Below are 27619 nucleotides of genomic sequence, written 5' to 3' on the forward strand. Positions count from 1 at the left end.
GCCGCCCCCTGGTGGCGGGGCCGCCCGGCGGCGTCTGGCGGCGGCGTGAGCGAGGCAGAAGCCCCGGGAGCGGCGGCCTCCCGCCGCCGGGCCCGGCCGCTCCTTGCCGGGCGCGGGAGGCTGCGCGCCCGCCCCGGCTGGCAGCGTCAGCCGGCGGACTGAGCCGGCCTCGGCGCTCGGGGACACGCGCCGCTTTTTAACTTTTTAAAGAACTCGTTTTCTGGGATTTTTACAAGCTTCTTTTGTTTTTTGTGTTGGTTTCCTGCTTCTCCCACTTCAGATAGCAACTGCGGGGTTTCTCCCGGTGTTGCAGTACGGGGATCTGAGTGGAGCTGAAATTTTAAGCGTTACAGGAGTTCTCAAGTCCATCCACCTGTTACAGTGAGCAGCGCCGGTTCTGTGTTTTTTTTTTCTTTTCTTTTTTCTTTTTTTTTCACCTCCGTGTCTGTTGGATGTAATGGAACTCATGTTTGCAGAGTGGGAGGACGGGGAGAGGTTTTCATTTGAAGACTCTGATCGCTTTGAAGAAGACTCTCTTTGTTCCTTCATCTCTGAGGCAGAGAGCCTTTGCCAAAACTGGAGAGGATGGAGGAAGCAATCAGCTGGACCCAACTCTCCGACGGTCAAAATGAAAGGTGAGGGCCCCTGGTTTCGCTGGGGTTTCCTTGCTGTGTGGGAAAGATCTGGGGCTGGGGGCTGGCGAGCGTAGAGATTTACAGAGGAAGTGTCAACGGTGCCAACAGAAGTCAGATGTATTAAGAAGACAGCTGTTAAACAAAGGTGAGAACTGAGGAATTTATCAGAAAGTTTAAGAGAAAGTTATGTTTTGGACAAGTTGTTATCTGCATGTTTTCTGTACTGTGCTTTTGTCTGAGTATGTTTTCTGAACTTGTTCTTGAAAATCTGAAAACAATTTTCTGTAAAGAAGCTGCAAACTTGGGAATAATTGTACGTAGGTTTCCAGTTGCGTTGACTGAACTACACTAAGGTTTCACAGAAGATTTTACAGCTACTACAGTACTACTCATGGAGAGGCATGCAAGCCTCGTTTGTATAGAGCAGTCTATTTTTCTTGTTTGTTTCTTTATGTTTCTATTTTTTCTCTTAAGATAACAAACTTTCTTTTGTAGTAGTAGAGCAAGAAGGCCTTGAGAAGTGACCAAGCTACAGTGTGTCTGCTCTGTAAGAGTTGTTTTATTTCCTTTCTCCTGACAGTCATTTCTTTTTGTTTGTAGACATAAAATCATGCAGTACAAGCTATTCAGAAGCTGTTTACATTGTGTGTGTATATATAATGTATATAAAAATTGTATAATGCTAACTTTTTTTTAATTGAAATGTAATTTCTCTTTTATCTTGATGCATCTTGACCCTAGAATTCAGATAGAGTTTACACTACGAAGAGCTAGGCATATAGTTAGCAGAAATTACACAAGCCTTTTCTCTTGTTCCTTCTATCTCCTTTCTTTTCCTTCAGTCCAGTTTCTGTACTTTTCCTGTTACTGCTGACCTTCATGACCATCAGCTGCTGTGTTAATATCTTCCTGTATGGAACTACAAAACCTCCTTCTCTTCTGAATGTTGGCCTTATAAGAACAGAGAATGCAATTTATAATGAATTGTGCTGAAATCTGACAGTATTATGATAGAGACAAATACTTGTTTGTCACTAGATCAGGACAAGAAAGTACTTTTGCATTAACCATTGGCTTTCCAGAACAGAATAAAAATTCAATTATTGACAACTTTGAGAACTGGTTGTAGTCCAGGATGTATAACCTCCTGTGTGTCAGACTAGTCACTGTTAGAGTGAGGGTAGGATGCAAACTGGGGGGGGGGGGAGAAACAAAGTTCAAGTTGAATAGGTGTTTTAATACCCTGCTGCCAAGATGCATTGATTTTAGTGTGGAACATTCTAATGGTGTAAAGAAGGTGAACAGTGTTAATATTTTGCATTTTGAAGCTGTGAATCCTGAGATGCAGAAAGGATTGGGTGCAGGGCAAGTGTATAAACTGTGTGTTTTGCTTTAGGTCTTGTTGTGTACATTAACTTCGTGGATGGGACCTGGAGTATTAAAAACATACTGCTGTGGAAAAGGGGACATCACTAGTTCAGTAGAGGTGTTTGAAGCTGGTATGTGCAAGATCTGCAGGTCAGATTGATGTTTGAAAAGGTGATTATATTTGTTCAGCTCTGAGATGCCTTTTGCTGATTGTTCTTCCTTGGTTCTGTATATGATTATATGTTTTGCTGGGTCCTGTGCTAGTTTCTCTAGCTTTCTTAACTGAATTAAAAACAAGCCGTGATTGCTCTCTCTACTGTTATCCACTTGTGGCATTAAAAGAAAAATCAATTCAGAAGATTGTGCATATTCATAATTCTTGTTGTATTTCACACTGTATCAAGGTGCAGTTATTCCAGGTTCTGCAAACTTGCATGGGTAGGTTTGTATTTTTGTACTTGGTTCGCATTTTTTTAGGTATTATTTGCAGAGAGATGTAAGTCCTTTATATCAAAGTGTTTATTTTAGAAAATAAGGCAGACGTTCCAAAAGGATATTGTTGTCTGCTTTATAGGTGTTTGTTGGCAATTCCCAGGCTCTGGTCAGGGTTATTTTGAGAAGTGTGTGAGCAGGAATTCACTACTTAAGTGATTATTTATCCAGTACACAAAGTCATCCATGATATTGTCAACATGGAACAGTTACAGATGTTTTAATATACATAGCATGTTGCCAGGGTGTCTGGCCTGACTAGAGGGTCTTTCACCCTCAGGCCTAGCTTTGGATTTTAGAACACCTGTACTGATTTAACTATGTTCAACACCTGTAGGTGATAGTGTCTTTGTAGTTAGAAAAATAGCTGTTGATAACTTGCTGGATCCTGGGGTGGTCAGTTGTAAGGAGACTTCCAAAATGTGGTAATTCTAATTTCAGCTTGTGTGTTTTTATTTCCACCGTCTTACCATTTTGTGGAGGCCTGTGGTGTGGTTGTAGTGGTGTAGTTGCCTCTGCAAGCCAAAAAATCGGTTAGACCTTGATTTCTTCAATTTTGAACACTAAAGGAAAACAAAAGGAATTATGTTCTCTTAGCCTTTTCCTCCAGTTCGGCACTTAGCCTGTGTTTTGATTTGGGATCAGTCAGACAAGTTATGTAGTAGAAAGGATTTCTAGCTTTTCCAATTGTTTTGGATTTTTGAGAGTCCGTTCTTCATTACTTAGTTCAAAGAGAATTGTCCTGGGACTGGCAGAAGTGTTGTTGGCTTGTGATTCCTTCTCTCTAATAAAAAAAGAAAAAATAAAAAAAAACAAGACAGAAACAAGAAAACCCTACCACTACTAATAGATTTCTTGCTTTTCACAACTTTTTATTTTCTTTTTGGTTGATTTTTAGTATTATGATTGTTTGATGCCAATTTTAAACAAAAGGGTTGGGGTAGCTTGTTGCAAATACAGACAGAATTCTCTGCTGCGAGTAAGTGAAAAACTGAGTTGCTTGCTTGCCTGGAGAAAAATGTCTGAGCTTTTCCAATATGATCCTGGGAACTGATTTGTTTATAAAATCAATTTTCTTGAGTAGTTGTATCAGAAACCTGGGACTGTAATTGATTGTGTGGTTTTTTTCTTGATTTATTTTTCATTACCTGAACTTGTGATAAAGTCCTTACAGAAATTCTTCTAGAAAGGAGCTTTCTGTCTAGATGTAGGATCACTAATGTCAAGGAGGAATGTGTTGTGTCTGCTGTATGGATGCTGTTAGCTTTTGAGTCTGCCCTCAATCCCTACTGATTCATTTGCACTAAAATCCATAAGGAAACTTTAGCTCATACTTCAGTTTAGATGATGTCTTTAGGAAAGCTAGTCCTTTCCAACTTAATAGTTTTGAATCTTTATTTTAGAAATACCTTGTTTTCACTTTAGACAGTCTTGATTGCTTACCTTTTCCCTATTTTTGTTTTGTTTTATTTTGATGATAACGCTTGTAACTGATATTTGGTCTTTGCCTGTGTATAGTATTGATTAGAAGCTTTCACATGGACTAGCTGAAAATAGGGAACAGGCAGATAGTGAATTCATCACTGAAGTTACATGAATAGGTGTTTTGAAGAGCAATGTCTTTGCAGTGTTTTTAGAAACCAGTCAGTTCCTCACATTGGTTTGTGGCTCCTACTTACCTTCTTCTATATCAAGTTACATTACTTGATTTATTTAGTACCAATTTATTACTCTTCTACCAGTGACTGCACTCGCTTGCATTTTCTCTAGGTTTCTATGCATTTTTTTGTTTCCTAGAGAACATTTTCATTATGAAAGCCATTATGGTCCTGTGACTTCTTTCTTTGCTTTATAAAAATAATTGCCTTTTTTTTTTTTTTTTTTTTTGCAGTTGAAATAAGTCCTGTGTTTTTGCAAAGGTTTTCTGATAAATTATCTTCATGTAATGATTTTTGTGACAGAGGGATTAAAGTCAGAGTAAACATTCAAGTACATTCATCCTCCTCCATACCCACTATAGCTTTATTTCTTCTTGAAAGTTCCAAACCTTTTCCCACCTTTCTCACTTGTTTTACAATTTAAAAACAAATATTTACCAAACGCTTTAGAGGTTGCTGTAAATAACTGCTAAGTAGTATGTTCACAATTTTTTCTACTCAGTTTGTATTTATTCTTTCACACCAGCTTCTACTGGAAGCATGCTGATGAGTTGCCTTAAAACTATTTTCAATAGGTAGCTAGTGAAAAACCTTGATCTCCGTCCCTCCCACATCCACCCATTCCAGCTGTAAGCTTGAACCATCACAAAGGTTGTGGCAAAAGCCCTCAAACTAAACTAAGAACTGCAGGCAGTGATCTCCTAGAAAACATTCTCATTCTCCAGATACAGAGGGTTATGGTAGCGTTCTTGAAAATTGTGTGTTGTAAGACATATGTATAATGCTGTTAGGTGATAATGCGAAGTTCAAAGCTTCTTCTAAACTGCTAGGAAAACTCATTAAGTAAATTTGAGGCAGAGCACCTTGAAAAAATACAAGCTACGGAGATGGACTATTTGGCATAGAATAGATATAGGCTGAGGTGAAGATATGATCGGTTTAGGAAAAAAACCTGATCAAAGTCTGAACAGTATCTATAGTGGTAAAATGACAACGACTGGTTTTCATTAATTAATAAGGACAAAGAATAAATAGCTTGAAGAGTAAAGCTTCTTCCTCAAGATTGCCCGTAACTGCTTAACTCTAGCACAAAAAATAATTGTGAAAAGACAGCAGCAGAAATGCATATGAATTTGAAAGAAATACTTTCAAATTCATATTGTAGTCTTCAGACTTCTGTTCTTCTCAGAGAAGAATGTTGGTGTCATCCGAAGTATCCTCTCTTTGAGCCTGGTGAAGCTGAAAACGAAGAGTGTGGTTAGCTGCTATTTTGCTACTGACAATTACCATGTATTATAAGGCTAGAATTTATTTTTATATTTATTTATTTATTTATTTATTTTACTTGCGAGTGGTATTGAGAGGGATATTATGTAATCAACCTACACTTTGGGGAGATACTGATGTAATGCATTTTTTTTAATGTAATACAACACATGACAAATCTACTTTAGCTCAAATATAATTATAATTGGAGGTATATCTAAATTCACTAATAACATTAAAAACCTCAAAGCAATAACTATACAAGTCATGTATAGCTGCTTAATGACTTTCTTTACAGAAGCAATAGAATTAAGAATTGAAATGTGAGATGATACCACAAATGCTTATGAAATGAGCAGAGATGAATTGTCTAAAGAGAAAAGGTCTTTGTGGTAATGTGAGAGAGAAGACTCAGTTGCTAGCAAGAAATATGTTTCTCTACATTTTCTTGCCCTAGTAAAGGAGTTTCACATATTTTGAACTATAACCCAATGTAGATTATAACAGCGGTTGGTAATGCTGTTGGCTCTCTCTCTGTGTGTATAGCAGCAACAGAAGTTCAAGTTGAGGAATGGCTTGTTGGAGTATGTGTTGTAATACAAGGTAGAAACGGGGTGTTGTAGGTTCGTTAGAGTGGAAAATACTGCAGACAAACTCTAGAGACAGTCGTTTATCAAGACTGGCATAATTAAATATATTGCTTCAGAGATGACATGAGGATTTCAGAAGATGTCTAGAAGTTTCCACGAAACAAAAAGTTGCTTTACAATGTAGTGATACGTCTTTTTGATGAATGATGAGATGAATGGCTCTCGCACATTTGTGTCATTTGCTTTCTACTGTGCTTTTTTGAGATAGTTGAATGTGCATACTCCCTTCTCTGAGAATGAGTATGGAAGAGACCACATAACGGAGTTAACAAGGAGGCCTGGGTTTGTTTTATTTTTTTCTACAGAGATTTTAAAGGACCAATTCAATTTTAACTCTAATGTTGTCTCCTGACCTCTTGCTTTAAATAGACTTCTCTTCCCCCCTTAGAAGTCTTGCACATTCTTTCTGTTTCTTAGTTTCTCATCTTTCTACTGGGAAGCCTTCCTAGATTCCATGGAGTTTTCTTTTCGTGTTTGTTTTCTTCTTCCTTTCACCTTCAGGAGGTCCTGATGCTGCTGAATGACCAGAGATCGCAGATGCTGTATTTGAATCTCGAGCTTACTGGGGCTGTAGGAGTTATCCTGCTCCGTGGTGTGCCTAGCTCTAGGGGAGCAAGGAGAAGGATTCAGGTTTGGTCCTAGGCTCTGAGTTGTGCTCTTCCTTTGTTTCCTATCTCTTTTTTGTATCTTCCTCCTTTTTTTTCCTTTCACCTGTTTTAATTGCTAAAAAGTGGGGTTTATTTTTATCCATTTATTTTTTACCTACAGATAGTTAGTTCTGTCCTGAGATTAAAAAAAAAAAAAAAAAGTGAAGATAAGAAGATAAGACACCTCAGTTTTTGTCTCAAGCTAAACCTCCTCAAGTTTGAAGTGTTGGTTGTCTGGGCAAACGTAATTCTGTAACGAAACACTAATATCTTTTGTTCATTCAGTATTTTACTTCAGGATAACTCAGGTTAAAATGGAACCTTTTCTTTCAGTGCTCAAAAATGCTTTTATTGCTTATGTCACTCCTTTGAATGCTAACAGCAAAAGTTATTTGCTTTGTTAAGTTAATCTGTTTGAATTCTTATATAATTTGTACTCTGAGCAGAAGAGCAACAAGAGACTGATTTTGTGTATCTTACACCACTAGTGTGTGTTTTGTGTCTGGAGCTATGTCCCCATTGCGTGCCTGGAGTCACCCTTTGAAATAGCAGTGAGAAATAAAACTGAAAAAAAACTTGCTGCTGCTTCTGGAGTGTTGCTGATAAAGGGCAAAAGAGATAAGAGCTACTTTTTGGTTGTTTTTTGATAAATTCTAGAAAATGTAGGAGATGATGTAATTCCTACTTTGATGAAAACTCTGGAAGATTTTTAAATTAGGGCTTGGTTAGCCATGAAGTATATCTTCATCACCAGACAAATTACTCAGTATAGAATCCACGTTTTCTGCGTCTGCTTTTGAAGAGTTAAGGTCCTATAAAGTGAGTGAGGCTTTCTGAATTGTCGCTTGACCATTAGAGGTTTCTGTGCAAGTTGCTCAGGTCTAAAAAGTGATTGGAAGTGTCAAGATCTCAAACAGGCTTGTTCAATATGCAGAGATGACCCAGTAGCCTCATAAACTGAATTGAGCTATTACCAGTCATATCTTGCTCTGTATTTGTGTTGCCTCTAGTCTAAATGTAGTGGTATGGTCCGTGTACTTGAAGAGCCATCAGATAAATGCAGTTTAATATGCAAGTTTAAAACTGTAGAATTCTAGTTCAGTTTGAGGAAGAGCAACAAAGCTATAGCCTAAACCATATACAGAAAAATAGCGCTTTTCATACAGTGTATGTTTATTGCAGCTTTCGTGAGAAAAGAACTGTAGGCATAAAGAAGTGAACTGATCAGACTTATCAAAAGGTATTTTCTGATATAATATACAGAAAGTATTTTTTTTCCTTCATACTAGTCCTGGAAATAAACTCGGATGTTGACTTGTGACTATTTCTCTCCCTTCCCCCCTGGAAGTGGTACATACTCGAATCAGTGTCTGATTTTGTAGTGTTGGGATAACTACGCTGAAATTGAAGGGAAATGTGTATGTATTATTGATACTGTTCTCGGGCAGTGCCTTACCATGTCAAGCTCTTGATAGTCTGTGGCTGCTGCTAATATCATTTTTACTAGTATGCGGAGGAAAGGATAAAACTGAATGAAATGTTGAGAACAAGGAATAAGAAACCCAGAAATAAGGAATAAAAGGAAAAAAAAAAGGAATTGAATGGCAAGGGTCATAGGGTGTTCTTAAAAACCAAGCAAGTAAACAAAGAAGCTTTCCACTCTGCTCCCCCCTGCCCTACCCCTAAAAAAAACCAAACAAACAAACAAAAAAAAAAAAACTGTGTGTGTGTGTGTGTATTTATATAGGCGCCTTTGAGGGAACTGAAATGGACATCAGTGATTTGGACAAGATCTCTCACGCCAGTTATTAAACCAGGAACAGAAACCATCTCCTGTTAAGTGTCCATTGTCCTAGTTGTTATACATTACTTTGTTCCAGAGGAAGAAAGGAATGCATAGCTTCAAAAGATATTTTACATAATTTAATGAACTTTTGGAGTAAATGTTTGGCTATTTAGACTATTTGTAATTAATTTTGATATAATACTTCTTGTTTTCATGTCTTTAAGTAACATACCCAAAAAATCAAAAACAATTTATTCCTTAGTTCTTAAAGTGTAGGAATGTTTTTAAGATGTCATTGGTTGGTTTGGACTGACAACTCATTTCTCTCACCTATCTAACTAAAGTCTGAAATCCAGTAATGAGTGTGTCATGGCTAGAAGTAAGTTTTTCAAATTTATTTTAATGTGCTTTATCATTATTGTTTTTCCTTCCCTCCCTCCTCCTCCTCTGTTTTCCTATCCTACCTCGAAAAGCAAAATTCAAAACACGTATTTCAAGTAGATAACCTATTAGGCCTAGATTTTATTTTTTAAGATTAAAATGTTATGATGCCTAATGTACAAAATATTTAAAATATTAGTTCTAATGTTATAATTTCATGTCACACCTTTCTATGGTATCTCCTTTGATGTTGTGTAGCCTTGGGCAATGACTATATGTCTACCACTATGTCTGTCTATATGACTATATGTTTACCCAGCCAGAAGGTTTTCATTCTGCTATAACCTGCATGGGTTTGGATAGATCCTTTCTTCTTTATTTCTCTATCTGCAGAACGGCAATAACATCCTGGCAAAGCTGTGGATAGTGTACCTCTTAATAGTTGTGTAGCATCTTTAACAGAAAATACTGAAACTGATGTCTTACCTGACCTTATTTTTTGATGGTTCATTAAATATTGTTGGCAAGGCTTACAAAAGCTCTGCTTAGTTCATCTGTATTTGCCTCCATGCAGCTGGAAATCTGGTATTTTTGAAATGAATGAAATAAAGGAACTCTGTCAGGCTATGATACACCTATTACTTAAAATCACCTGGAGCTTCAGAAGTTGAAAGAAGTGATGCTGCAAAAAGTGGTTTTAATAAAATATTGTTGCTATTGTGAATCATTATTAGTGCTTCTAGATTACTCCAACAAAAAGTAAAAAATGTTAGTATTTAACAGTATAAATTAGGAGATGGTCAAACATGCTTTATATATATATGTTCAGTTGGCAAATCTGTGTGCTGATTTTTCAATATTTGTATAAAACTCTACTGGTGTGTGATCAGCACTGAAAAATTTCTGATGTTAAGACATCCTTTTTTTCCATGGGAGAGGGAAACCTGAAAAGAGTGCAGGGATAGAGCCTTTAAACAAATTCTTAGCATCCTTCGTTCAGCTGCAACTAGAGGACCTGCATTATTTCTTGATGTCTCAATGTCTTTTATAGCTTTCTTTTGTCCACTGGGTTTAGTTCTATGGCTGTGAGGTATGCAGCAGCTTTCAAGCTGCTTTTTGATATGGAATAAGGATTGGTCTGTACATGAAAGGGAAAAGATAAATGGATGAGATGGGGAGGGCAGAATCTGTCCTCAGAAGACAGCCTTTCCCTTCATGGGAGGAAAGTTGGATGTTGCAGTGCAGGGGGTGGGAATTGACTGGAGAGAATGAAAAGGAGGGAGGTCACAGCCTAAAAATGATGTAGGGAAAGGTGGCCACTTCTCTTACAAAAATATGGATCGATGGCGTGATAAAAGCAATCTTACCCAAAATCTGTCTGTAAGTAATGAGAATCTTTGCAGGGAGGCATCCAGCTGTGCCTGTTTCTTGCAAGTTAAGACACTTATGAGGTGACTTGGTAAAACATTGGGCTGGTAAGCATGTGGGCCACCGTATCTGTCTTCCTCTTCTGTTTACAGAGGTAAAACATTTAGATAGACAAGGATCATTCTTTGCCATTCAAAAATACTGATAAAGATTAGTAATTTACTGGTGGAGCTCTGAGAAGAAAATACCAGTTTTCAAAAATCAGATTAGTATGGTTCTTTGTGGCTTTTTCTGTTTATTTTTTTTTCTCTTTAGATAAACTACTGGAAAAAATTAATTTCAGCTTTTCTATTTATTAGGCCTAAGATCTTTAAAGATGCTGCTTTGAGTACATCTCCCCATCCAGAACTGAAGAATGGGAAAAGTGAGGCAGCCTCAAAGTAAATGTGACCAAGTTACCATCTGCTATTTTTTCCCCTAAGATATATTTATTAAAAAAATGCCTACATGTAGCTAAACAATTATTACTGGCATCTTGTCAATATATGTGAAAGATCCAGATTCCTCCTTGAAGTACAGAAAAGTTTGCTGAACCAGTGAATATTCAGTATTACAGTGTGATCTTATGGAATGTGTCTGCGTCTTTGTTTCTTGTGCTTGTAGGACTTGAGTTTTTCCTGTTCTTAGTATATGTTTGCCTGACTTTGTATATTAACAAATTATGATTCCTAGGAACTTACTCTTTAATCTTTTTTTTTCTTTATTAAAAATACTATACTAGAATTCTTAATTTGTAAATTTGCATCTGTCTCATCCTCTAGAGATGATGCACAAACTTGAATCCTCATTAATCCATGTTTGAGGCTAATCAAATAGCTTGATGATGGCTTGAATGCTTAAGCTCCATACTTTTATGAAGCACTGATTGCTAATGAATAAAACTATTGGTAGCAATTTGACCTGTAAACTTCATGGTAGTCTTGTTGGTGAGTTAAAATGTAACTAACAACTGTAACAATGATATGACAACATCTGAGAGTCTAGTGCCATTGTAGAGTCTGTAAAAGATACCAGTTAATTTTCTGGAGTTGTTCACAGTCCCTGCTGCATAGTGTATATGATTCTATTTGCTGCCTCCTTTTAGGTCAGTAAATGCTGAGGCGGGAGAAAAATATAATATATTTGTACATTTGTTTAGCAGAGCTAGCTAGAGGGACCAGGTGAAAATATCTGTGGCTTACACCTGCAGCTGACTTTTGTGCTTGGCTTGAGGGAGGGTGATCTTACCCGGATAAGTTAGCTGAGCATGAGCCGGATTGCCTCTGGAAATTTTCATTGACTAATTGATTGCATTTAAAGCAGTAGTGAGCAAGTAGTGAGCAAGGGTCAGCTAAGCTGCTTATCTTTCTCAAGGGCAGGGAGTTAGTTTTTCCTGGCTGGTTATGAGCAGCAAATGTTTGCAGGTTTCTGGAGATATTTTCAAGGATGGTTGGCTTTGCCTCAGTCTTGTGCTGTTGGAGAGGTCTTATGCATCAGTCTAAGCAGACCCATGCAATGGAGTGTATTTAATCAATGCTTCACTGTTTTTGAGGGCTGCTTTTGTTGTTATTTTGTGCACTGAAAACGATAATGTGCTTGTAACTGGTTCCTCCTCTTTAAATGTTCTACAGCTGCTTGCTTATTAGCTATAGTCTTCAGTACTCACTTTTGGGACTTGCACACAGCATCTCTTCCCTTTGTTCCCTCCGTGGGGGAAGAAGAGGAAACGGAAGGGAAATATATTTCCTATTAGAGGAGGAACTTCCTCCAACCACAGGATCCCAAGAAGTGGTCCGATGCTCTTAGCATGAGGAAACGTGATTGTTGCGGCGGGAGGGAGCCCGCGGCAGGCTGAGGGCTGCTGGCTTGGGAAGCCCGTGCGGGCTGTCCGGCTGCTGCACTGCCCCTCTGAGCTGCAGGGGAGAGCCTGGAACTGAGGGACGTCGCTGGGCGAGCTTGTAACTTCCCACAAAGCACTAGACCTGGGGTTGGACTTGGGAAGATACTTGCATCTTATTTTGCTTGCTGACAGATGTTTAATTTTGCACTTTTTTTTTTTTTTTTTTTTTTTTTTTTGCTAGAGGTGAGAATACCTTTTAACAACTATCAGATCCTTGATTATTTTTTTCAGACAGTGGCTTTCCCGTAAGGCCTGATAGAATTGGCTTGATCTCATTCTGATATGCTCAGTAATGTGATACTTTGGTGTTTGCCAGTGCACTTGTTTGGAGGACAAGTCATACTGCACTAGGATTTAGATGCAGGAAAGAAGCTAGTTTAAGATTAATTTTGCATGTAATTCTTAAGGATGGATACTGGTGGTAGAGCGCAGCACAGTAAATAGTTGCATGGTGTTTTGTAAGGCTTCAGCGTTTGAACATACCGGTATTTCTTGATAGATGCTCAGTTGTGATGCAGTCTGATTTTTTTTTGATTTATGTTGTCTCATATGTTTTGAAAAAAATAACTTAATAACTTAATAATAACTTAATAGTCTTTGTAACACTTCTTTTTTTGTCATCAGATACAGTAGAATATTTTGAATTTTAAGACCTCAAAATACCTTGCATAGATCAAGAGTGGGAATAAGTGGCAGCACCGAGTCTTCCTATTCATGAGCAGGAGCTATTTGATCTCTGTGCTCTGAATACACAATCCAGGTTATGCAGTATGATGTCTGCGTGGAGCGAAAGCAAGAGGAGTAGCAGTGCAGGGAGAATGACTAGCCTGAAGCTGTTCTGCTTCATCAGCTTTAGAGTTATTTTGAATGCAAGCTGCCCAATTTGTCATGAAACCTTGGCCAGTGCTGGCAGGAATATAGTGTTTTGTAGCACTGTCTTATCTTGCTTTACAAAAATCTGTTGTTCATTTTAGGATTTCTAACTGCTGTGGGTTGTTTGCCCTGGCTGCCTTTTTAATTAATTTGTGTTTTTTAGGGAGGGAAATTGAAGGGTGAGACTGGATTAAGAATTTTCTTGCCTGAATTTCCAGAAGAGGTTGTCAACCTGTGAATGCTGCATTGCCTACCAAATGTTCGCATTACAGTTTTGGATCTCAATCATGCTAGAGTGGGTGAGAGTTGAGAAAAGAGCTTATCAAATTTTTGCTCTTGAGATTTGGAGCTTATGAGGGTCAAATAGATCTCATCTAGCTTGCCTGTATCATTCATAAGACATCAGCATAATATCAAATACTCCAATTTCATCAGCAGAGTCTTCTGCAAACGACTTTCATAGTTAACGGACAGGAGAAGCAATAGAGTTGCATGGAAAACGCAGCTTTCCTTTCTGAGCTGGATTTGACTTGTCAGAACTTCTCCAAACACTTGCTCAGAGCAGATGCTGTCTGTAGTTTACTACACGTACTTCGTATGCGTTTGCAACAGAACCTTCGGCAGAACTTTTGTATGTGACATCATTACACTAGAGTCTTAGGAATTTGAGTTTAGAGCAGTGTGCAGGTGTTCCTGTCCTGGAGTTCAGAAAACATGGATTTTGATTTCATCTTTATTTCCCCCTTGGTTGTTAAATGTAACATTTAGCTTCCCATTATTGGATTATCCTGAAGTTCTAAAGACTCAGTTCAAGTGTGCTTTTCTAGAGATCTGGTTTCTAGTACACCATGTTGTAACTATGATGCTTTAAGGACATCAGGCAAGGAAGGGAATCTCTCCTTCAAGCAGGAGACCTGTGGAGTGCAGAAAAAGTTTTATATGCAAGTCCTTATTCAGTTTACTAATTGCAAGACAAGCTTTGAGGGGTGATTACACAGCGAGTTCTCTGCTTTGTGATTAAAGTTTACTTGGGCATCTCAAAACTCTTTAGCTATATTCAACAGTGGTGAAAGGAGGAATAACACAACAGGAATGATTTTTGTATCAACATCTCATGCTGCACTGAAGGGAGAATTCTTTTTTTTTTTTTTACCTCTCTCTTTTCTCTCAAAGTATTTTTGCTGATAGAGGGAAATTGAAAATGAAGTCGTGAGGGGTAAAAGCAAACAACTGCTCCAAAAAGTATAGCGAGAACCATGCCTCCATCTTCACATACATTGGAGCTTCTTGTCTTGAAAAGGTGTTTCTTGCCTCATTTTCTAAAAAGTGTACTAGCAGAAGACATCAGCAATTTCCTTCTGATTCAGGCCTGTTCAGTAGTCCTCAGTGCTTTGGATATTCCCTGGTAATGCTAGTACTGTATTACTCAGTAAACTTGTAACTTTTCCATTTTGATTAAGTTGTGACAAGAGTAATAGTAGCCCCACTGACCACTTCTTGCGGTAGGATTGTGGCAGTCATATTTTGTGCATTGAAAGAATGTTTGAGAGTCGTTTTTTGGAAGTTCCAAACTAAATTTCTTTTGGGGATGTCAGCAAGGTGATCTTTTGAGTGGCTGGTCTGGCTGTTAGGGGACGTTAAGCTTGCTGGCCATGTCTCTCAAGTGCTCGGCCTGTGTGGCACAGGGTTAACTGTTCAGATTCTCAGGGAAGAATCTAATTTGAACACAACACAGGAAGAAAAACCATTTTCTCACAAATCTGTCTAAAAATCAGTGGCAGTAGATGCTCTGTGTATTACAATGTGATTTGCAGGCTAATATATGAACCCCTACTGATCATCAGTGGTTGCTTCCTCTTTTCAACATTTAGTCTTAAAAGAAGGAGCAGTGGAAGGTTTTTCTGCTGGTGACATGGGAGCAGGAAGAAATGAAGAGTTCCTGTAGGGAAACTGGGGACCTGGCTGTCGGATTTTTGGCATATTATTACTGATTTAAACTCATAGTGAGTTTAGGGTTCCTGGACCTTGCACACAGATCATGCATCTTCTGAGTTTTAATTCTCTGATCAGATATTGGGATAGGATTATTAAGCTTAACCAGCTTTCTTTTCAGAGGATTTTTTATGCCTTCTGAAATCTTTCGGATGAGTTATCAGAAATTGGCATGACACTTGAAAACTGTTATCTAGATAAAGTACTTCTTAACTCTGTCTAATACTGAAACAACGACCAGTAAGACCCTGCTTTGAGTAGGAGTTGAGCTCAGTATGTAGGATCCTTCTGCTGTTAGTTGCTTGGCTGCTTTAACAAAAGTTGTTTTGGGATGCAGTCTCTGTGCTTCATCCTAGCAGAAAGGTGATACTGTTTTTTAAAAGGACAGCAAAGTTAGATGAGCATTTTTTTTATATATATATTTTTAAAACTCTGTCCATGATGGTGTAAATAACCGTCATGAAATGGGTTTGTCAGATTTTTTTTTTTAAATTCACAGGACCAGAATGGGAACTGCGAGACTGAATAGGTTTGAACTTACTGACACTTGGAAAAGCAGCTATCCGCCCAAATCCACAGTGTGATAGTTTTTAGTATTTTATGTTGCAAATCTCCCACGACTGGTGTGCAAAGTAAAAAATTAATGCTATTCTTTGATGTTTTAATGCATGTTAAAGTCTGCCTTATGGAAAAACTCGCTTTTGCTTCCTCAAGTGTCTTAGTCTTGGAGATAGAAGTCATGGTGTCAGGATATATTTTTATATATTTAGATAAATGATGTACTTACATGATTTTGAGGGGAAATATAAATTCAGCAACACAAGGATAGTTTGAGCCATCAAATATTTTGGCTGTATATGAGTGCTGCTTATGATACACTGTTAGGCAATTTTCAGAAACCAAACTAAGCTTAGATTTGACTCTGCTGTGGCTTTTGCTATAACTGGGAGAGACTTCGGGGATGAATTGGGCACCTTCTTCTGATAAAATTAGTCTTTTTTGCATTGGATAAAGCAATAAATAAGCATTCTTAAAATCTGATTGTGATGGTTTTAATGGAATTTGTGTGGTAATAGGTGCTGCAGTTTGTCAATTAACAGTGAGGTTTCCAGTTCTGGATCATAATCTGTATATTTGGGATTTGTATTTTTATCAGTTGTTGGTTATGAATCTTTCTTATCCAGTACATACGAGTGAAAAAGTTTTGTTACTTATTTATCTTCTTAACTATTTTATACAAAAAAATGTCATTTTGTGACTTAGGACTGATGTAGGCCTACCCAAATTCTTCTTTTTCATTTCAAAGTGGTCTTATATACCTCTGTATTTCCTGCTCCACTTCATTTTTCTCAGTATAATTTCACCTCTGCCGAATGGTTATGGAAACCAGACAGAGCTGTATCACTGCAGGTGGGGAAATAAGAGGTGTATGAGTCCTAACACAGAGCCTGTTACAATTTTGCTGCCGTTGGTAGCCTTGCGGGGGTGGTGGTAGGGGAAGAGAAGGAAGATGAAAACAGCAAACGAGGAGCAGATCTGTTTTTAAACTTAGAAGATGTATTTCATTGATAGCTTTTCTTCCTGAAAGTTCTCAACTATTTACAGACGCTAATAAAGCCTACGTGAAGGTTTTACAGGTAAATTACATGAACAGAAAAACACAACCTGAAAACATTGATAGTCTTTCATTTGTTTTATTTCATGGGCAAATTAATATACTAGTGATTCAGACTGAATCTTTATTTGGTCTTTGGGACTTTTTTCTTGTATGGTGATCACTTAGGTTTTTTTTCTATGGCTATGTTTTCAGTAAAAAAATAAAAATTCTTTTTCTTTTTTTTGACAAAGAGAAAAAGCATCTTGCTGTACAACCCTAATGGGGAATACGTAAGCAGGCATTTTTCCCCTCTGGCAGGCTTTGCCTGATACACCTGATGGTTACATTACAGTGCCTTGTCACTGCGATTTTTCTAGATCAGGTTAGCTGCACTTGCTAGCCTGTTCTGGGTATGTGCATATTTGAAAAGTATTTTTATGTTTTTTAGAGAGAACAAAACTGAACGAGCTCTCAGGTCAGAGTTCTGCCTCCAGTTGTCTTTTCTGAACAAGCTTAACAAGCAGTCCCTCAGCGGCAGTGTTCCTAGCATCCTTTCTCCGTCTCCTGAGCCCTCATCTCGTGTTCTCTGACCTTCTTCTATTTTTCCATCTCAGCATCTGGAAAACTTGTATAGATGTATTTGGCTAAGGAGTTTCGTCTAGAGTCTGCTGCTCTGCATTTGTTATTGCAGCTGGCTTTGTTAATGCTGAGGTGCTTTGCAAAGCACTGCTTTGGAGTGGGTAGACTCCGAGAAACAGATTGCTGAAACTTTATTCAGACTTGGTAGAGAAACTACTCTACTGAGTAGGTTAGGAACCTGAAACAAATATCCTCACCTCCGTTTCCTTGCTCTGTAAAATGAAGATAAGCCCCTACATTTTAGCGATACTGTGGTTTGTTGGATTTTTTTCACAAAGAGCTTTGTGACAATCTCCTGCCCTGATACAGGATGGCCTGGAATTCTTAATCTGCAAGAGAGGAACGCTCGCTGAAGATGCGTCGGAGTCAGTACTCGAACATTATGCTGTGTCTTGAGCTTTTCAGGTTGCTTAGTTCTGTATACAGTCAAGCTAGACCTGGATTTTTGGGGGGTGGGGTGGGGTGGGAGGCAAGTGTTTCTTGTATGCCTTTAACTGTTGAAATCTGACACTGCAGCATGGTGAATTCAGTCTGAGAGTCCAAATTTTTCCCTTTGTGGAGTGGCTTCATCACTCCTCAGTTTGCTAGTCTAGATTTTTTTGCTTATATTGCTTTGGGGGAAGGAGGTTCGTTCTATGTGCCTGCTCCGTACTTGGCATCTGTACTGGGCTGTCGGAAGAGAATCAGTTAGTTGTGATTGTGTGTGTGTGTGTGTGTGTGTGTGTGCCTGACCGTTATGAACTATACTGGGACCAGCTCTGTGATTCAAAAAGATCATCTGCAACCCAGCGTGTGATGATTTCTGGAGAGAAATGAGTCCCTATTTCTAAGAACTGAAAACAAACCTGGAAAAGTGCATCTCGAGTCAGATTTCACCTCTGTATCTAGTGTGCTCTATCAGATAGTCCAGTCTATGCCTATTATCAATCAAATCTTTCTCTTTCTATATGGTTTAGCTTCATAGCTGCTTCAGTGGCTCACCTGTGAGGCTTTGCAGCCAAAGTTTCATGCTGCTTTCTCATGCCGCTCAATTTAGGTTAAACTTTTTTATTCCAAACCCCTGTCCCTGCACCTTTGCTGCATCTTGGAACGGGTGTTTCAAGATAATTCTTGTACTCTTTTAAGTGCTTTTCTTTTATCTCTCTCTTCTATATGTTTAAAGTTATGTTAGCTATTTCAGTTGCTTCTAGTATGTTAAGGTACTTGGTTTCTTTTTTTGGAGCTTGGTGGTTGTGGTTCTGTGGTTCAAATGTTCTGAGTGAAGCTTACTGGGACAGAGCAAAGTGGCTACAATTTGACCTTGACCAAGAACTCTGCCTCTTTGAAAATACAACTGTTCTGCTTTTACCTGTATCATGAAGCTTGCATTTAATTGTGCTTAGTGCGATTTACTCCCAAGATTGTAATGACATGCCTGTTGAAGGATGCTTTTAATAGCCTGCCATTTATATATGTATCCTGTAGTTGTGGGTGTAGTAGTATGTGTTGTACTTCTCATCATGTGGTCTGAAGTTTGAGAGTTGTACGGGACAGATAGTAAGCTTCCTTTCTCACAAATATATGCTTGAAAACCGCAAACCAGCAACCTGACAAATGTAGTCTTGTTGCTCACGTAGCCTGGTTATATGTTAGTTCAGCACTTCAGAAGATCTTACCCTTCTGGTCACTTTGTAGGTCTGGGATCTGCCTGGTTGAAATGTTAACATGACCAGAACTGGCTGCTGGTGGTGTGTCTATGAGCCGTTGAATCACTTCTGCTCTTAGTCAAGTGCCGCCTCTTTGAAAAGAGAAGTGAAATTAATTGGCTTTGTGGAAGGAGTTTGTGCTGAGAAGTGCTTTTGAAGGAAGAGAATATACTTTATTTTCAGACATTTGCCACATACTTTGTGTTTTATTCTCAGTTCAGAGGTGGATATTCTTATTTATCTATTTAAAAATATGTGACTTGTTTTTCATAAGATGTTAATTATACAGAAAAATGGAAGCGGCAAAGAGAGGAGTATAAATAATGACCTAAATACCCTGATTCTATTGTACTTGAAATTTAAAGTTAACTTTTGATTAAAGAACTCAATTAATTCAGTTTCATTTAGCAGTGTTCGTTTTGGGAAACTAGTTGTATAAAAGCATTCAAAGCATTCATCTTTGAGGAATTCAGAGTTCAAAACAAAGGTAGAGTTCTCTGGTAATTATTGCAGGGCTTGAGACTTAACATTGCTTTGGCATGTCCTTAAAGGCATTGACACTGAGATGTCAGCATTTTTAGAAAGAGAAAAGAAAAGGAAGGCAAGAAGTAAAGCCAATAGCAGAACTTTGGAAGGAAAGGGGCAAAAATTGGAAAGCAGTAAGACAGACCAATTTTGAAGAGATGTAATTTGGATATGTTACTGTTAAATGCAAGGCTTGCTCCTCTGGCCACTGTATACTGGTCTGCAGTTCTGAGCACTTTTCAGTTTCAAGAGGTGCTAAAGAGAGAATGGTGTTGATTTGTCACTGATAGGCATTTGTCACTGATACATGTCACTAGACATTTAATGCAAATAAATTGAGCGGATATACTTAAGTTATGTCCTACAGTCACAGATTTATATTTCTGCATGGCAAATCCTGTAAATAGAAAAGTAATACTGTTTTTAAGGTAAGATTTGCAGAACAGGTTTTATCAGGTTTTATGTACCCCCACCCAATTCCTTTGCCTCCCCTCTCACTAGTCAGTATTGCATTCTGCTTATTTCCTGTTAGCTTTTTTGTTCTCATTTTGACTGTTGCTACCAAAAGTGCTTCATTCCATTTCCTCTGTGTCCTTGTTCTAGGCGTCGTTGTGTTACTTTGTTCCATTCTGTTATGTTTTGGACTGAGGCCAGTGGTAGGGGTGGGGGGAAATGTGAGATAGGGACCAGGGATAGCTATAAAAGCTGTAGAGTCATCTCTCAAAAGTTAGTGCAGCTTAAGATGTCTTACACCATGGATTATTTGTTCCACCAAAAAATGCTATCCCATTTTCCTTAGTGTTTATAACAAAACCAAGGAGTCCTGCCTTTGCACTGTGTTATCTTGCACTATGAGATTTGTTCACTTGCATTTGTATTTATTTACTTGTATGTATAGTTTATTTTTAGGGATACGTGTCAACCAAAAGTAACTCAATGGAAATAATGTAATTAGATAACAAGTGCGCTCTGTGCTTGGCCTAGTTGGATTTGTTTCAGTCCCATTTAATAACTCTTTTGTATTCTCATGGCCCCTTTTTTGCTGATTATTGAAGCAGTTTCTTCTCTGTATATTTGTCTAAGATGCAAGCTCTATTATTGTACTGAAGAAATAATAGCTGAGTTTGAGTGTGTTCTGTTCTTATAGATAATAGTTGGCCTCCAGACGTTATGACCTACCTATATTAGGAGAGATTAAGTGATGTAGCTACACTTGTGCACACACATCGTTAAGCCCTGCTGTCACAGAAGTTGCTTTCCCTGGTGAAAATGCATGTCTGTGTGCATAGCTTGTATCAGCTGAGGTTTGTGTGCTTGGTTTTACCCTGCAAGAATAGTTCTTATGCTAAAGTTTTAGCTATTACAAAAGTGTCATAAAAATCAAACCTGTAATTCACATGAAATGGTAGCTAAAATGGTAAGATAACCCTTATTTAAGCTGTGCTTCACGTGGGAGAAACAGAGGAGACAGGATTTACCTGGAATGGTTTAGAGCTGCTTGATTCTGCCTCTTGGGTATGGTGTGGATAGATTAGATGATCTCAGCAATTCCCCTTCCAGCTCTGATTTTTGATTTTTTTGCTAGTCGTTTAACCTGTAAGTCACAGTTGCTTAAGGCTGCTTAACGCATTTTCTCTGACTTCATTCTTTCAAGACTTGAAACATTTCCCTTGTTCTGCTTGGGTCATCTTGTCTACCTCCCAAGAGAAGGCAGTGACCTTTGCTAGTTTTGCTCCGCAGTTTAAAATTATCTTCTCTGTCAGGTACATCTGTCTTGCAGACTTGTCAAAATTTTATTGCATCTTTGATTTCCTTACTGGATTTTTCTTTTATATTAAGATTGCAGTCTTCCTTGCTGCCTTGCATTCTGAGTAGAAGCGGTAATGCTTTTTCCTCTTTTCTTTGTTAGCAGACTTCTGATTTTGTATTTGCTGAAAATATGTTTGTGTAGTACTTGAGCCTTCATTTTTGTGTGTTTTTTTTTTGATAATGCCTTTTGATACAAGTAGGTATGAGTCCATCAACTATGGCTAATATCTAGAGATAAACATTTGGAATGGAGCTCTTCTGTTTAGGACTCAGGAGAGAGTGTTCACAGTCTAGAATTAGGCGCTAATCTCAGGCTGTCTGAGTTGGCCAGGTTCAGGGAAGCCTGATGAGAAAAGGACCTCAGCTGCCGCCTGGGAGCCCCTGCTAGCTGAGTGTCTCTCTCTCCCTGTCTTCATAGGCCACTACTACCTTGAAGCCTGGCGAAGTACTGCTTTCAGCTTATTCTGAAAAAGTCTTAGCTATCTGCTCTGAATGTCTGAATGCGACTTACAGAGACAGCCGTGCCGGTTAACTGGCTGCTGTTACTTTGGGCACTGTAGTTGATGAAGCAGTTGGTGGGTTCAGTGTGAAATCAGCCAGTTACCCTTGTTCGCTGTGTTAAAATCAAGCTGGCTGACTTGAACGGGAGCAGATGAGGAGGGCTCAGGTTATCTGTTCCATTGACTCTCCTGTGCATAGCAGTCTTCACCTTGCAAAGCACAGTGGGTTTTTTATTATTATTATTTATTCTTGAAGACATACACAAGGCCATCCTGAGAAGAAAAGGGGCTGGCTTTAGGTTTTTTTTTTTATTTATTTTTATTTTTATTTACACTATTTATTTTCATGCCAGTGTTTGAGTTTCTTTTTCCCGATTAAGTTTCTGAAAGATTAATGCTTATATATGTTTGGTTTCTGCTTTTATCCAGACTGTCTAATCTGTTTTGGTCTCATGATTTTTGTCCTAATTTACCTATGTTACAGGGCTAAAAGATTTCTCCCCCATCTTTTTTCCACAGTGTTTATACATCGTTACATTCCAGCATTACTGTTTGTTCCAAGTATTCTTTTTTATTGCTATTATTATTTTTGTGCACAGTTCTAAGAGACTGTTTTTTACCCTGCACTATGACTCCTTTTCCCACTTGTCTTTTTTAGCTTTAGATTGGCAAGGAGGGGGAAAGCTCTCAAGGTAACATGCCACCGCATGAACAGATTTGTTGTGTTAGCGGACTTCAGTGCCTTTCTGAAGGAATAATTCCTAGAGATTCAGCAAATAGGGCTGGCTTCTGTATACTTTTCATGGATCTCTTTGTTGCAGAGTCATTATCATCCATGGTTAATTAAAGACTGCAGTGGCAAGGAGTTTTACAGCCATATGGCTGTGTGGCTCTGAGCAAGTAAAATATCATTGATGTGACTTGTCCTCCCCAGTAAAGCTGCCATTTCTTCTCATAGCTTGAAATCCTGGTAGCTTATGCAGAAAAACTAAGGGTCCCTTGCTCAAGGAGATCCCGATAATTTTTTTTTGTCCCAAGGAGCCATGCTAATGTATCGCGTAACTGTGAGAAGGAGACATGGGTGTCTGGGGAAACCGGGCAGCTGGAGGCAGCATCCTGGCAGAGCCCGGGCTGTTTGCCCAGCCCGCGCCTTGCTGGGGTCGGAGACGCGCTTGGGAACACGTGATGGTGGGGAGTGCGCGATGCGCTAGAGAAGTTGCTCTCATGATGGTTATCCACTTCAGGCTTTCCTTTTTTGGGGTGCAGTACTGCAGGTGGCAGGGGATGGACATCTATGGCGCACTTAGGTAGCCTTCAGTGGCAGGAAATGCCTGCAGGGTTCCCATCTGAGGCTGAGCGCTGCTGCCCTGTTATTGGCCCTGAAACTTGTTAGATCAGGGGCTAAGGTTACTGTCTGACTCATCTGAAAGCATGTAGGCTGCTTCTGTGTAGCAGCACTGTCTCTTTCCCCTTTGGAAGACAGACATTTTCTGGAGAGGTAATTTCAGTGATGCTTGTCAGAGTATTTCTCTTGAGTTGGTTTAGTTTAGCTTGAAGGAGAACAGCCACATTGTCTAACAGGGGTTGGAGGGCGATTGCAGCCCTTGTGCTGCTGCTGCTCTTGTCACCTAAGAGCTGACTGTATGTGTGTCCTAGTCCATTGCAACTGTAAAGGAAGATATTATAAGGGTAAGGCATAATGATAGAATAATAATGAGAATGTTTTTGCTCTTGCAGCTTTTCTCTCAATGCCATCTGTTTCTAGCATTTCTGGCCTTCATACCCAGCACCAAATCCTTGTTTTTTATAATATAGTATCACTTTGGGGGATACTATCTCCATGCAGTCCAGCTCTTTGAAGAATATGCAGCAATACTGAAGTTTTTTTCATTTTTTTTATACCTTTGTAAATGCAGGCTGTTAAGGAGAGACGTGGATAAAATGCCTCTGTACAAAAAGTGCCATTAAAAGTACAAAAAGTATTTTCCCTTTCATTGTTCAGTGCAATTTCAAGTATCAGTGTCTCAGTTTGCACCTCTTATGGTATTGACTACTACTGTGGTAACAACCGTGATAATTAAATTGAATGTGTTGCACTAATAAAAATAGGGTTTTTTTAGTGGCTTGACAGAAGTTTTACTCCTGTGCCAATTGTCAAGAGTGGGAATGGGAATGACTTTCCCCCAAGGTCTTGTTTACCAGTGAGCTGAAGAGAAAGAGATGCTCTTTTTTTCCATCAGTGTTCATTGTAGAGTCTGCTGCTCTCACATTTATGGATAGGATTTTAGCACTGTAAAGTAGAGGCTCCATCTCTAATGCAAATTAAAATTCACTGGTGATGGAGAAATGATCCCGTGACAGTAAAGGACTGACTCCATTAACTACCTCTCTGTTAGCAGAGAATGCTGCCTAGTGCATCTAATTTCATTGTAATCAAAACTCTGGATGTCTGAAAACTGTATGTTCTTTCCGTATTTATGTAATCCTTCCATTTGACAGGTCTGTTCAGTACTGGGGGAGATCTTGGCTGCTTTGCTGCAGGCATGTATTTTCAAAGCCCTCTCCCTTCCGATCTGGTTCCCAGCTGTTGGGGCTGGAGGGTGTCTCTAGGCAGAGGGTGAGAAAGCGCTTAGTGACATCAGGGCTTAAGTTTTCCTTTGATATGTTGCCTGGAGGCCGGTGGGGAGGGGAAGCTGAGGACCAGATCGGTTTACATTCTGGCTTCCAGTAGTGTTTTAGAAGCTGGTTAGGGAGGTGAAGAGACATAACATCGAATATCTGAAACTGAATTAATTGGGCTCTTGGCAACAGGGATGGGAAGGCAAGGGGGACCGAGGCTGCTGCACTGATGGGTCAGGAAGTGATGTCAATGAAGCGGTGAGGTGCTTGCAGATAAGCCAAGTCTGGCAGTTGGTTTTAGAGTGTAATCTAGCTCAGAGCGGAGTCTATCCTCCTCCTTGGCAGAAACATAAAGTTCCCATAGCCCGATGACAAGAAATCGTGATCTGCACTTAAAAACACACAAGAAGTGGAGTTAGTTTGTGGAAAGGTGGTGGTTAAATTTATTTGTGTAAGGATTGTAATGCACTCTAAGGTCCTCAGAGGCTCAGTGCAGTGAGCATTGAATGAACGTGTGGATTCCCAATTGCTTCTGTGAAGAACTTGCAATATAGATGTCATATGAAAGATGGCTATGAGAGGAACTAAACTGCAAACACTATTTTAAATTAAAGTCTTGTAAATTGCAGAAGACTGAAAGTTACAAAAAAACCCCAATACTAAGGTTCTTGCATAATCTTTCTATACTCTTTTGCGCACTTACGTTGTTTTAGTGCTTCACTGTATAATCACCTGGCATTACAGCATGTTGCCTGCCATATTTTAAGAGATATATGGAAAATATTTGGTTACCTTAACTCTTACCAAATGGCTTTAGTTTTGTCAGAAGATAAAGTTTGAGCACTGATGTCTGCTAGGCTAATGCAGCTGTCCTGACGAATGACTGGGTTTTTAGGAATGTCCAGCCCCTGCCCTGTGGGACTAAAAACAAACATGAAGCTGGCAGGTGACTTTTCTGAAAAGTTCTGTGGTGTCATTCACTGATTGATCCTTGAACTTGGTGAGAGAAGAAAGAAAATGAAAAAGCTCCCTTCTGTGATCTCTCTAACCTCTTGTGAGTTTGGTCCTCTGGTGGCTAATTGCATTTTTTTTTCCTTGTCTTGCTAGATGGGCTGGTGATCCCACTGGTGGAACTGTCTGCAAAGCAGGTTGCATTTCACATTCCATTCGAGGTGGTGGAGAAAGTTTATCCGCCAGTGCCTGAGCAACTGCAGCTTCGGATTGCCTTCTGGAGTTTCCCAGAAAATGAGGAAGACATTAGGTAATGTATGCAATTTCTGCTTCACTGATGCTTTTGAGAAAGTTCTGCTCACTAGAAAAGAATTATTGTGCATTTGATGTCCTGTAGAGTTGCTGCTCCTAGTATTTGTATGTCCAGATTGTAATTTGCACATGGATTACTGTAGGATATGTCATGATGCTTATTTTTACTGAGAGGTAAGCTGCCTTGTGTATATCTCAACAAAACCATGTACATATTTTCTGTGTAAATAATACAGTATAAATGCACATCTTAGTTTGCTTGGCAGTAACTTGTTTTATAGATTTGCCCTTAGGTAAGTCTTACGCAATATTCTTTCCAATTCAAATCCGTTTGTTGCATGAATCAGAACTTAAATTGAACTCAGAAATTCTCAGGGAGGGCTATCTCGGTATGCAGTGCCAGCTTTTTGTCTGTGCCAGTTTGAGGCTCCAAATAGGCTGAGTACGTAGGTGGTCATAGAATCACAGAATCAGTAAGGTTGGAAGGGACCTCTGGAGATCATCTAGTCCAACCTCCCTGCTCAGTAGGGTCACCTAGAGCATGTTAGACAGGGTTACATCCAGCGGGCCTTGAATATCTCCAGAGAAGGAGGCTCCACAACCTCTCTGGGCAACCTGTCCCAGTGCTGCGTCACTCTCACAGGGAAGAAATTCCCCCTCTCGTTCAGGCGGAACTGCCTGTGCTTCAGTTTCTGCCCATCCTCTTGTCCTGTCACATGGAAAAACTGAAAAGAGTTTGTCCCCGTCCCCTTGACACCCCCCCCCCCCTTCAGGTTTTTATATACATTGATAAGATCCTCCCTCAGTCTTCTCCTCCCCAGGCTGAAGAGGCCCAGCTCTCGCAGCCGTTCCTCATAGGGCGGATGCTCCAGCCCTCTGATCATCCTCGTAGCCCTACACTGGACTCTCTCCAGTAGCTCCATGTCTCTCTTGAACCCAGAACCGGACACAGTACTCGAGATGAGGCCTCCCCAGGGCTGAGTAGAGGGGTAGGATCACCTCCATACAGCCAGAGAGTTGACCATATATTTTATGATTCTAAGTAAATTGGGTGACAACATACTCAACAATGTTGTGCTTCTAGGTCTTTTACCAAAGTGTTCTGCCTGAAGCTTTTCTGTTACAGGATACCTCTTGAATAACTGTTCATCCAGAATGTTGTAGGAAAGTAGTGATTCTACATCCTTGTAGGAAGAATCATCCTGACAATTGTTAGATGTGTTCACTAACAGTCTGATACCGAGTGGGGGAGGTGATGCCAGTAGGTGCTGGGATAATTAGAAAGTTCAGCTGTGGAGGAATAGAACAAACCAGTTGGTTGTATATGCTATAGCAATTATTTTGGTGAGCGCAGAAGTTGAAAGTCTCATGTGAGCATGTGGTAATTCATCAAGAAGTGCAAAGGAGTTCTTACTGTGGCATGCTGACACTGGACCTTGAGTAATTTAAGTCTTATGTATAAAAGTTAAATTTTAGACCATGAATGAATTTGTATTCCAGAGCATTGGGTTAAAATTCCTAGAAATGCTGATGGCTGTGCACAAACCCCATTAGAAAGAGACCAATATTTTTTGTGATTGAAATGTTAGGGAGAAATGGCAAAAAAAAAAAGTGGACTTCATGTTAAAGGTGAAGATGATAAGGGTTTGTCAAAAGCCAGGTCAACAAAGAATGCAAGAGGATAAGAATGTGCAGCTTCTTGGAACTAGACTGATGTTGATACGTATGTCTATTTCTTCTAGATTGTACTCATGTTTGGCAAATGGCAGTGCAGATGAGTTCCAGCGAGGGGAGCAGCTCTTCCGGGTGAGGGCTGTCAAAGACCCTCTCCAGATAGGTAAGACACTGCAGCTCCCTGTCTCTAGCTATTTCAGACTCCCCAAACCATATCTACAGTGGGACTGCATTGGTGTAACCATGTCTCAGA

At 39.4% G+C, this 27619-nt stretch overlaps 1 protein-coding gene across 1 annotated transcript in view; it reads left to right on the forward strand.

Moving 5' to 3' along the window:
• Positions 1–6: 6 nt before the first annotated feature.
• Positions 7–27619, forward strand: part of ZSWIM8 (zinc finger SWIM-type containing 8) — a 63344-nt gene continuing 35731 nt past the window's right edge. Inside the window, exons 1-3 of the mRNA XM_085312259.1 lie at positions 7–635; positions 25537–25690; positions 27435–27529. Coding sequence (XP_085168385.1) covers positions 458–635; positions 25537–25690; positions 27435–27529 — 427 coding nt within the window. The 5' untranslated portion in view covers positions 7–457. The remainder of the gene's footprint in view (positions 636–25536; positions 25691–27434; positions 27530–27619) is intronic.

This window comes from Rhea americana, unplaced genomic scaffold (genome assembly GCF_003343005.1).
Source record: "Rhea americana isolate MKP2758 unplaced genomic scaffold, rheAme1 scaffold_36, whole genome shotgun sequence".
Lineage (NCBI taxonomy): Eukaryota > Metazoa > Chordata > Aves > Rheiformes > Rheidae > Rhea > Rhea americana.